Here is a 12,563-nt window from a genome sequence, read left to right on the forward strand (position 1 = left end):
AGCAACATAGCCATATCTGGTCCACTAACTATATAGCCTCATACGCTAGCCAACATTTACCTTGCCCCACTTAGGCTTGTTTATATCATGATACATTTAGTGACAGACTCAGGCAGCTGCACATGGGAGACTGAGTTTAGGTAGGATAGGATGGTTGAGTTAAGAAAGCATAACAGCATTACAATGAACATATGCTTCTACAGTACTGATTTTTGAAATACCCTATTCCTAACTTGAGAGGATGGCTTCAGAAGATGGAATTTTACTGTGATAAGAATTCAGTTGTATTTCTTTGGAGAGGACTGCATCTCCTGTTATGAAATTTGATTGATTTCCATAACATTCAGAGCTGAAATCCTTATGAATGACTCACTGTGGCTATTTTTATTGGATTTTAATTAAATTAAAGTCTGTTTATCAAACTGGTATTGCTTTGGTTTTGTGCTGCTTGCTTAACACTCCAAAGTCCTACTGCTCTAGTCCAAGCAGTGTACATTTCAAGTATTGTGCTACTACTGCTACTTAAAATTCACACCTCCTACACATATTGTGAAGGCTGAAGTGAACTGATTTTTTTTTTTTAAGTCAGGATGCCTTACTAAGTAAATGCAAAGGCAGAAGATGTTGTAGTTTTGTTTAAATTAACAACAACAGATGTCTTATAGAAGAAATTTAATATGAATATGTGTTATTATTATTGCTCTGTTGCAAGGATTCATATGCATGTTTTTGTAGTTTATTTTTCACCTTGCATTGTCATATTAGGAATGTGCATCATAGGATTTTTCATAGCTGATATTTCATAGTCAGAATAATTAATCAACAACATATACTACACTACAAGTATTCATCTTGGCAAATAGCAGATGCAAGAAATAACCCATCCTGCTTTCCTGCCTTCCTGCCAATCTTTACTGATTCAGCATGGGGTCAAGGCAGCCAGATAGGGTTTTTATGGTGAAAGAAACATTTGAATATTAGCTACCTGAACAGTCAATCAAAGTTGCATTCTTCATGTTTGAATCATCGAATAATCAGCTAATCAGTCTCACCCTTTGTTCTGATTTGGACTGTAATTTACAAGGAGTTGTAGGCCAACTCTACTGTAATAATTTCATGAATGGTTGACAGCTGAAATGAGTGGTAGTATTAGTATTCAGATACTCCTGACAAGATCATAGAAGGCATTGCAGTACAGCAAGCACATTCTGTGTTTTAAGGCCCTCTACTTCTGAATAATTCACCACTCCACTGATTAATAATCTTGTCGTGGAAATAATCCTCATGTTTACATGCAAAAAAGGGAGGCAGTTTATCAGTATTTTCTCTCATCCCCGGATTTGAGGGCAGTACTACAAGTGTTTCTTTCTGGTGTCAGAAACTTTACCTGGTCTTAAAAGCATTAAAGTTAAAACTCCCATAGAGATTAAAGTCTGGAGGGGTTCCAGATGAGCCTCTCCTGAATTACAATCCCCTGGTGTACTGTACGAATCGGAGCATCATGCTGTTGTAAGCTCTTGCAACAACACTTTGCAACACTCATTAAATGAAGTCCCCAGCAGCCTGGCTTTGCTCCAGCAGTGTTATTTTGGTTGAAGATCTGCACTGAATACCTGCATAAATTAAACATCACAGCTGCTGTATCTTCTGCAAGAGTACGATACCATGGTCACACTTCAGTTCATTGAAGGATTAATAATGAGACACAAGTCACAATCTAATATGTCTAATTTCTTGGCTTTTTCTGAACTGGAACTTTTGGTTCAGTATTTCTTAATGGCTATACACACATAATGTATGTGTATAAAATCTACCTGAGTTCAGTATTTTAAAAGCATGGATGTATATGTATACCTAATGCTACTTTGCCTTGCGCATGCTTCAAAATCTGTTTTGTTTTTTGTAGCTGTGCTAATTGCTGAGACAGAAGGACAGGCAAGCCAAGGCTTGAAAAAGCAAGGAGCAAAGGGCATATATGTTGTTACGCTGGTTGTTTGCATTTTAAGTCACACCTTTTCTTCTGTCCGCCGAGGACAGGAGAAGAGGTGTTGTTTCCCCCCTCTGTCCCTTTTTGAAAAGTGAGAAGTGCTAAGAGCAGGAAGGTGTGTCGGGAGGAAACCTCGGAGGCGGGCGATGTCCCCGGTGCCTGAGGGGTGCCAAAACGCCAGGAGCCTTGTAACACTGCCCCTTATCTGTGTGCTGCAGGAGTTAGAGCCTGGGTCCGTGGAGACGGCAATCCGTCGGAGAGATTCAAGCCACCCCATCACCCCCCCTTTTGGGCTAGCGCTAATCCCGATGCGCCCGATTCAAATGTCACCGGAGCGTTTCCTCTTTGTTGCTGCCCTGTCCCCCGCTCTTTTCAGCTGACTCGGCTGCAGCGTGAGTTGGGCACGCAGCCGGCGCGGTGGCACAAAGAGCCCGTGGCCCAGTCTTGTAGTGTCACGCCGTGAAAGAGGTCATCGGCTGCCATGGCAAGCAGGCAGGTTCCTTTTCTGGGAGCCTTGAGGGGCTAAGGCACAATTTTACATTTACATTTACATTTATTCATTTAGCAGACGCTTTTATCCAAAGCCACTTACATAGGTTACAGTTCTTTACAATGTTATCCATTTATACAGCTGGATATTTACTGAGGCAACTGTGGGTTAAGTACCTTGCCCAAGGGTACAGCCGCAGTGTCCTAGCGGGGATCGAACCGGCAACCTTTCGGTTACGAGTCCTGCTCCTTAACCACTATTCTACACTGCCGCCACAATGGACCAGCAACAGCTTGCAATTTGATGGCCTTTTCGCTGCTTGGTGAAGGAAAACGGGAAAGCATAGCGGAACGCCCTGCTTTGCGGTTGCCGTTTCTTTAGCCAGGTGGGCACTGTACATCTTTGAGAAGTGCATCAGATCTCAGTGTGTGCAAAATGAAAAATTGCGTTCCTGTCCCATCTGAGCCCATTACAGACAGGAGAAGTAATACCAAGGCACACAACGTAAAAGCCTCTCTGATGCACTGACCTGATTTCTTCAGTGAGTGTTTTTGCATCATTAACGATGTCTTATCTTTTCTTATCTCAACAGCTCTTCCGCGAAGTCAGGATAATGAAGATCTTGAATCACCCGAATATCGGTAGGCCCAAGACAATTATCTCTCCGTATCTTCCCAATTTAGTGTCCCTGTTTTTATTTATTTATTTATTTTAAGGTTTTCCCATTCCCGGTGCTGCTTTAGAAGAAAAAGTTGAAGGTTTATCGAAGGAATCAGATTGCCTCTCTCGCTCTGTCACGCACGGCCCGTGCGCAGTGCAACAAAGTGCCTTCATTACAGAAATGATCTGGGTGCTGGAATTTAGCAGATGTGTGAAGGAGCTTCAGTCCCCGGTCCCAAGTCCCAGCCTTTGCTTGCTTTCCGCAATATAAGGCCGGCTCTGTCCCTCCAGCGTTGAAATGCAGCTCTGTTGCGAGGCCCATCCCGCATGCGGGGACTGAAGTACCCTTATAAACCATCATGGGGAAAAAGCTGCAGGATGATGGCACCATTAAGAGCAAGGAGGAAAAGATTTTTAACCTCACTCCTGATTTATTCCCCCCCCCCCATCAACTGAAGCGGAACCTGTCCCGCCCGCCAGGTCTGTGGGGCACTTTCTGTGGCGGCCTCCTCTGTTTTCAGTTCCTCACGCAAACCTTTCATTTTTGGGGTTGGATCAGCTATTAGGGGGAAATTAGTGCAGGTGCCCGTGAGCTCATGTTGCTCTGGGGTTTTTTTTTTAATCACTTCCAGAAACCTAGTCATCGTCAGGATTGTGTCACTCACTCAGAGCGCAGTGCCCCCTACCTCTGTCCAACTTCCCATTAAGAGTCTGTTTACACCCTGAAAGTCACATCTCATTTTGAGCAATTTCAGTTTAGCCCTTAAGAATGAAAAGCAACTGTAGTTCCCTGCAGTGTGGTGTAGCGGTAAGGAGCAGGGCTCATAACCAAAAGGTTGCTGGTTTGATTCCCCACTAAGGCACTGCTGTTGTACCCTTGGGCAAGGTACTTAACCCACAGTTGCCTCATTAAATATCTAGCTGTATAAATGGGTAAAATTGCAACCTACTGTATGTAAGTCGCTCTGGATAAGAGCGTCTGCTAAATGACAATAATGTATTGTAATATAAAGTAATTTTAATGATTCCGTTTAATCATTTTTGTTATTTTATGGGGACTCCTCAGTGTTCACCTAGCTCTCCACTTTACCCTAGTGTCAATGTTTCATCTCTCTTTTGTGGTATTCATTTTTCCAGTATCTGTGTTGTAGACATACAACCAGATGCATTGGCAGTATGTACATATGTAGATACAGCAGTCAGCTCTGGGAGGGATGCAGATTTTTACCTCCTTCTGTTTAATGCAGATGTGAGTGTAATGTCAATGCCTAACTGTACAGCACAATACATGAGCATGTCATAGGCCCAAGGCAGTGCTTGTCCCAGATATCTTTACTTATATTACACCATAAGTCATGAGCTGAAACTGTGTGACTCTTATCTTTGCACTTTGTCAAAAGAAAAGGAAAGCATATGCCTCTGATTGATAGCGATTCACTTTTTTTCTGTCGCTTTGGGAGCCCTTCAGTCTGAAAAGCTGATACCATCTCTATACTCATAGTGAAAATAAAAAAAGGAGTCGCCGATTTGATCTGTGCGTTTTCCTCTTGGAATTGGAAGCCTTAACAGTTGACCGAGGTCAGCGTACCTCCAGTCCCGATGTCCCACTGTCTTTTGTGGCTAATGAAATGGGGCGCTCCTCTGCTATTCAAGTAGCAGGGCATTGCAGGCATAGCCCTTAGCACTCCCTGGTGTTTAGTTCCAGGATCCTGCAGATGGATGGCTATCAATCTTAGTCCACGCAACAGTGTGGATCGGGTACAGCACTACATTCAAATCGCCAAATGCCTTTCTGAAAATGATTAAACGTGTCGTAATTATATCTAATCGGAGCTTGAATTTAATTTAGGATTTATGGGGGGGGGAAAAAAGTCAAGTATTGGAAGAGGAATTCTTTGGAGAGTGTTTAGTCAGAGCCGTGGCTCTTTGTCGATGGCCCATACCAGGATGTTTTGTAGATGATTGGTGCTTTCATTCAGACATTGTGCTGGGGTTTTATTGCCTTACAAAACAACCCTAGATGTTACTTATAACATTCAGTTTCTTCATTTGCAGTTAACCTCTCTGATTGTCTTCGTGAGTTAAGTAGGTTAATGACAGTGTAACAGATAATTAACTATTAATTAAATGACTGCAGTGCAGTGGTGGCTGGTGAGCTGCAGATAGGGGAGACAGGGAAATTATCGTCATTTCGTATTCAGAAACCAGTCAAGGGTAATTGTTTTTCACAATGAGCAAACATTCTAATTCACATATAAACAGCACAGTAAAATTGAAAGTGCTTACAGATACCCTCAACGATGAGAGAGTACCCTGGAATTTGAGTAAAAATAATCCCGATATACCACATTACTGAAATACAGTAATCGTCAGATATAGCATTGTGTGTCACTGTAACTCATTTCTGATTTGTTTTTTTTTTCCCCTGGTGCTTTAACATTTACTCCTCTCCTCTCTTCCCACAGTTAAATTATTTGAAGTTATTGAAACGGAGAAGACACTTTATTTAATAATGGAGTACGCCAGTGGAGGTAAGTGCAAAAATGAAGTTACAAACGCAAATCCTTGTCTGTGACTGTTATGACAGCCTCAAGTGACACACGCTACCCCCCGCCTGCCCTCCAAAATAAGTGAAGCGAAGGAAATTTGTGAGCAAATAATTGCCATCGCTGACAAACATCATCTACAGGAGTCGCTCAGACGAGCGTCGGAATTCCGTGTCCCCGGTCTGGTGAATTTACGTTTCCTATTTTTTCCCACATTTCCATGCTTTCAACCGGTCTAACGCTATGAGACGCGGGCCGGAAAGGTCTGCTGATGGGGAACACCTTTCTCGCAGGAGGGGGGCCCTGAACCGTGATGCGCTGCGGGGCGCTGGAACGGGGCCCTCCCTCGCTTAACTCCCCGCTCCTTATTTACGCTGTTGATAAAAAAGACCAGTCGGGCTGTTGGCTGCCTTTGTTAAACTGGGCCTGTAAATCTCCACAGCCCTCCATCACTTCACTCTGAGCTATACTGGTGACTATATTATTTACTGTATACAGGTGACTGTTATCTCGACATCTTGAAGGGATGATAAAGGGAAAGGGCAGCCATAACATGCCCAAATTCAGCTGTCTTTCCCTGAATTTGCTGCCTCAAGTAGGGAAAGGGACTCGGGTGCAAGTTATGTCCCAGCGTTAACCACAGTGGTGCCTGCCCCTGATCCCAAGGGTTGCAGAAATGCCACAAGCAGCATCTGACTGAAACCTAGAGCCATAGGCTACTACAGCTCCCAGACAAACAAGGGCTCCAGTTAAGTCCTTTATGCTTGAGTTGGACCGCAGACCCGAAGCCCTTGAACCTCCAGTGGCCAGCTGCACTTTAGATGGAATCCCAAATCAAAGCGTAGCCGCTCACTCCGATTTGGCCCAGAGTATGTGTCTTTTGCTTTGTCTTCACGCGTGCGGTCCCATTAAAGATGCCGGCGATGTTGTTGCTTCCAGGCGAAGTCTTTGACTACTTAGTTGCACATGGGAGGATGAAAGAGAAGGAGGCGAGAGCGAAGTTTCGACAGGTGAGTCCAGCATCCCCTCCCAGTGAGCGCGCGCACACACACACACACACACACACACACACGGTTCAGAGCAGCTCTGCGTTTATCACTGTGGAGTCTTAACCATGCGCCTGACATTCCTGTTATGGTCCCTGTGTGCAGTCTGTCATCAATCTCTGCTCCAGCAGGAGACACATGTCCAGGAATTAGATGACACAGATGGGGGACAGCTGTTTGTATTACGTGCTCCAAATACAAATTTATCACCAGCCTTCAGGTGATAAATTTAACCTGAGGACCGGACAGACACAGCTTTGTATTCATTGTACATAGAAGGATATATGCACCTTGATCAACGGATTTAGAAGAAGCTTACCTTTTGCACTGTACCAAGGTTGTCAGTGAAATACATTATTGAAAATTTACCTCAGCTGTGAAGCTGTCTGTGTTTGGGTTTTGTGTGCGTGTCCTTTTTTTGGCTGGTTCGTGTGTGTGTGTGTGTGTGTGTGTGTGTGTGTGCGTGCGTGTGTGTTCGTGCGTGCTTGCATGTGTTTTTCATACCAATTTCAAAGTTCTACATTCCATACAATGCCTTCTTTATGAATTATTTTATTGGGCCATCAGGTCATAACATAAAGACTAGTGGCTACGGAAGCTGCGGATTACCTGTACAAAACTGTAACCTGTGCTCCACACGCACACCAGCGGACGGGTCAGTGTACAACAGAAGGCTCTCGCTCACTGACTGAAACGCCACCCTTGAGCTCTACCTGCTGACATCTAGTGACGGCAGACAGTACAGCACTGCATTTCCAAATGCCTTTGTTGAAAATGTTGAGTCATATCCGAATAGCGGAGCTTTATGAATGAAGAGGGGCTCTCTTTGTGTGTTATCTCAGGGGACTGATTAGGCCTGTATTAACCCCCCCCCCTTGCTGGAGGTCATTAATTGCCATCAATTACGCCTCCGTTAGAGCAGCATTAGCTCCATTATCACAGCACATGAGGTGCCCTCCTCAGTGATTCATTTGAAATGTCGTTTAGTTCAGATGACATGAGGCTTCAAGCAGTATTTGTTTGCTGGTTCGCAGGAGGCAGTCGGGGATAATTAAAGGGCCCTAATTCGCAAATAAACTGGGCGTATGGACGGCAGGCAGGTGGCTGTAATTCGGGCGGCGTGTGGTGTCCCGCTGTCTCGCGCGTCAGTCAGGCCCGTGGCCGCCCCACAGCGGGCTACAGCGGGAGGCCGTGGGTGAAGCTCGCGTGTTCAGACAGCGCTGCCTGCACTTCGGCCTCCGAAAATAAGAGCCGCTCCCACCGCGCAGCTGTCAGAACAGTGAAAGCGTCCCCCGGGGGGGCCACAGGCTTACCCAGCCAGCCCCAGAAATTCCTGTTTCATAACAGCGTCTTTGCGTCGCCTCGACATTACAGCAAGTGTCATGAGAGCATTTATGTGTCTGCGTAGAAGCCGTTTCCTCAGGTATACAGAGAGAAGATGAGGCAAATTGCCTCGGGTAATAAATGCCTCCCACTCGCCCACCACTCTCACACAGCGTTCCTGAAACATTAATGGAACATTTTCACATAGCTACAACATTGCAGCAACGTTGTGCGAACATTCTTCGTAGGCCCTATTTTTTTGCACTACACAGATGCTGGTGCATATTACCTCAGGTGTGAAAAAGCAACGGAAAATTCGATGGACTGTGGAATCGGTGAAAAGGAGAGCCTTTGCCAGTTACATGCATCGTTGCCGTTTGTCTTTCAGATTGTCTCTGCAGTGCAATATTGCCATCAGAAGCGGATCGTGCACAGGGATCTCAAGGTGAGATGCTCCCTGTCCCCCCCCGTGCAGATTTCGTTCCTCAGTTCATTGCAATCTGATCCGTATTAAATACGTTGCGTTTTAATGATGTATTTTCACCTAAGATATGTTTTCTGGGGTACGCAAGGAAACCGGGCAGAGATTTTCGTTGCTGTATTGCACTTATGTCACTTTGTAAGTCGCACAGAATAAGTGCGTCTGCTACATCACATGACATTACTAATAATAACAGCTCTGCGCCCTTGTGTGGGAGTCAGGTCTTTTTCAGCGCTGCTGAAAGAGGCAGAGGAGCTCTTATGTAGACTTCAGCGTATCGAACGGTGAAAGTTCAGGTTGGTGAGAATGGTTCATTCTGTGGCTGTTCTCAGCTGACAGCCTCGGTTCAGCGTGCATCTTCCCCAGATCTTTTTAGCATGTAATCTGGGAGGGTGTTGCATTTCAGTTACGGTTGTGTTGATCATCTAAAAAAAAAAAAAAAAAAACGGTAGCTTTTTGTTTGCTCTAACCGATGTGGGAAAACAAGGATTCATGAGAGCCGCGTCCGTTTCAGGGGTTCCCCTAGCCTCACTCCCCCCGTCACCATGACCAACCGCAGCGGCGTCACGGGGATTTCAGAGCCGGCAGGTTTTACCGTTGCTTCACTGCGATGTGTCTCCCCACCACTCAGGCGGAAAACCTGCTCCTGGACGCCGACATGAACATCAAGATCGCCGACTTTGGCTTCAGCAACGAGTTCACGATCGGGAGCAAGCTGGACACCTTCTGCGGCAGCCCGCCCTACGCCGCGCCCGAGCTCTTCCAGGGGAAGAAGTACGATGGGCCCGAGGTGGACGTCTGGAGCCTGGGGGTCATCCTCTACACGCTGGTCAGCGGCTCGCTCCCTTTTGATGGCCAAAACCTAAAGGTAACCTCCTCAGTTACCGAAAGCTAACTCTCAGTTCTAATAGATAGACCTCTCATTGGATTTTGATTAGGAGCAAAGGCGATGTCTTCTTTTTACTTCCAAGTCACAAAGATACATATCGGATTGTTAAGTCTTGTAGTGTGTTTATTTTTTCTTCCCAAGTTTGTTTATTATTTTCACAAACAATTGCAGCAAAAAATAAACGATAAAAGCAGTTGTGTGTTACGGTATTACAGTGCTGTTTTCTTTATTATTTTTTTTGTTACCTACTTGACTTGTTGAAAATGTTGTCTTTCCTGGCATTCCTAAGCTTTATGAATTGAATAAGAAGCTTTGGTTTATTTCAGAGGACTATATTTTAACACCACTCTAGGATTATGATTTTAAACATACAAACATCATTTCATCCCATTTCATGCCTAACTTCCATGCATACACATTATGTTTCTGTTTCCTTATGATAAAATACTGATAGGTGTTGGTCAGTTATGAAGTATTCTTTGCCAAATCCTTTGTATTGTATTGTTGTGTGGAATCTGAAAATGTACATAACACAAGGTTTTCATATATATCAACATGTTCCCGGTGTGGTTTGAGACCAAATAGTCCATCCGTATAGCATTGGCATGACAAAAGCAACATGCTGTTATCAACATTCAGAGACTACGTTTTCTCAGCGGTCCAAACCCTTCAAGTCTAGGTGTCAGCCATTAACTCGTTAACCTATGTAACCTTTTATAATAACACACAGGTAATATCCGTTTCATAAAGCTACCGCTTTGCTGAAGGGAGAATGAAACAAGCTTGCCTATGTCATGTATTTGTCTTGCTACGCAGGAGTTGAGAGAGAGGGTTCTGCGTGGGAAGTACCGTATCCCTTTCTACATGTCCACAGACTGTGAAAACTTGCTGAAGAAACTCTTGGTTCTGAACCCTTGCAAACGAGGCAGTTTGGAGGTAAGCCCCCCAACACACATGTCCTTTGAGCCAGCAACTTAAGAATTGGGGCAGGTTCCGTCCTCCCAAGATGTTCGCTTTCTCCTTTTGCACACTGAGGTCAAATTTAAAATGGCCAGATTTTTATTTGGATACAGCATATTAACACAGTTGCAAAATGACCCTCACAGACTCCGAAATGAAACCGTTGAAGAATAGCTTTATGCAGCTGTGATCGCAGCGTATTAGAAGTCTTGTTTTTGTGTCTGGTTTTGCAAAGACCAGAGCTGCATTTTGAAAACGGACCACTTTGTCCTGCTGACCATCTCACTCTGCGCAATTGTAATGGTGTCTGTGCCTCTGCCCTGCTTCACAGCAAATAATGAAAGACCGGTGGATGAACGTGGGCCACGAGGAAGAGGAGCTGAAGCCGTACATTGAACCGGAGCCAGATTTTAATGACACCAAAAGGATAGGTCAGTGTCCTTGGCCTGAAGCAGCCATCGCCGTCGCGCGCGTCACAGAGAGCCCTGTTTTCCTCAGAGAGCCATTGTTTTCTGGCAGTCTTTGACAAATCGCGCACTCCTTGTCTCCCTGCATGGCTGATGGATTGGTTCAAACACAATAGTTGAAATGCTTGAGATCTGAGAACGTCCTGTGGGTGTGGGTCGACGTCATTCACGGCTGAAGATGCAGTTTCCACCCATACAGATCGTTCCGGTAGCTGGCTGCGTTCGCGCTGTGTCAGTATTGCCCTTTCGTCACCGCCGCCTCTGTTTTTCCGACCTGCAGATCTGATGGTGACGATGGGGTTCCCGAAAGACGAGATCACGGAGTCGTTAGTGGGACAGAAGTACGACGAGGTCATGGCCACGTACCTCCTGCTGGGACGGAAACCTCCCGAGGTAAGTCCAAGAACCAAGCCATCCCACGGAAGGGCAAATCCCCACCATACCAGCTGCATGCATCCTAAGTGTAGCACTAGCAACTACTGTCGGTTTCACCACATTACTAAGGCCGCCTTCCTTAACTGAATAAAATGAATAAAATAAATAATATCCTTTTTAATTAGCTCAAATTAAGTACAAGGTGTAAATTCCTTAAGTAGAGAGCTGTCAGACTGGCTGCGTGCCACAGAGGGGTAGCTGGCTGGTGGACAAAGCTGACTTCCTTTCAGGCAGACACAGCTATGCAGCATTGTTGCTCCTGTGAAATGGTACAGTAGCTGGCTGTTGTGGTTGTAACTGATGGAGACAGCTCACTGAGATGGGTTCCATGATTAGAGGCTGAGCAGCATGCTGGCTATCCAGAGCTCTGCAGGGACTTTCCCCAAGTGCCGGTGGCAGAATACGGCGGGAGAACCAAGCAGGCTGTCATCAACGGGATCCCACAGGCCCCATCCCTCTGGACTGAATTCCCTTTTTGTGCCCGTGGACATTTTGAGTCGTCTTGCTTGCTCTGCCGAAATCCTCCAAAGGTGGTGGCCAACCGGAGTGTTAAAAGCAGCATTGCACAGTAGTTCTGCTTACAGCCTCAATGCTCAATGCAGGAGTGCTCTCTGTGACCCTGGGATGCAAGCCAGCATATCTTTCCTCATTACAGAGCTCCATTAGAGACAAAGGCCAGGTTGAAACTGTTAAAACTGAGGTAAATGACAATCTTATCAAGCATATAGCAGTATAATGCAAAGCATAATTGGGCATTTCCCATAACCGCAAAAAAAGCAACCTTTTTTTCACTCTGTGTAGCAGGCATAGTATTAGAACCTGCTCGTATTCTACTTGCGTGTGTGGACATAACACAGGAAGGGAGTAATCCTCAGGTGGACCAGCCCCCCTGCTCCCACACTGTTGCACTGATGCCAGTGAACATCCTGGCAATACTGGCGTGAGCTGCCCCGCCTTGCCAGGAGCCTGTTTTGTCGTTCTTCAGTGATGGCTGTATTTGAGATGGGACGGGTCAAGCGACGGGGCACCTGGCACTAGGGCGCCTGTAGTGTGTGACTGACCCGTTCTTCAGTCTGGCCCCTGTTCCCTGTCCCAGGAGCGCATGTGCCGCGCCCGAGCCCACAGACGCACCCCTAAAGGACCAGGCCTGTCCTGCCAACAGCCCATGAGACTATAAGAGCTCTGTTACTTGGATAGTTCATTGCATTGCTGTAATAGAGGTTTTAGGACATGCATATTGTCATGTGATGGGCATATTGTCATGTGATAGTGGACATGT

General features: G+C 45.6%; 1 protein-coding gene across 4 annotated transcripts in view; it reads left to right on the forward strand.

Annotated features, from left to right (window-relative positions):
- Nucleotides 1-12,563, forward strand: part of mark1 (MAP/microtubule affinity-regulating kinase 1) — an 85,790-nt gene that overhangs the window by 62,361 nt on the left and 10,866 nt on the right. For all 4 annotated transcript variants that reach the window (XM_036524033.1, XM_036524049.1, XM_036524041.1 and 1 more), the window contains 8 exons: nt 3,070-3,118; nt 5,603-5,668; nt 6,623-6,693; nt 8,441-8,497; nt 9,165-9,401; nt 10,239-10,358; nt 10,714-10,813; nt 11,130-11,242. In XM_036524033.1, the coding sequence (XP_036379926.1) occupies nt 3,070-3,118; nt 5,603-5,668; nt 6,623-6,693; nt 8,441-8,497; nt 9,165-9,401; nt 10,239-10,358; nt 10,714-10,813; nt 11,130-11,242 (813 nt within the window). The remainder of the gene's footprint in view (nt 1-3,069; nt 3,119-5,602; nt 5,669-6,622; nt 6,694-8,440; nt 8,498-9,164; nt 9,402-10,238; nt 10,359-10,713; nt 10,814-11,129; nt 11,243-12,563) is intronic.

The sequence above is a fragment of the Megalops cyprinoides genome, chromosome 1 (assembly GCF_013368585.1).
Source record: "Megalops cyprinoides isolate fMegCyp1 chromosome 1, fMegCyp1.pri, whole genome shotgun sequence".
Lineage (NCBI taxonomy): Eukaryota > Metazoa > Chordata > Actinopteri > Elopiformes > Megalopidae > Megalops > Megalops cyprinoides.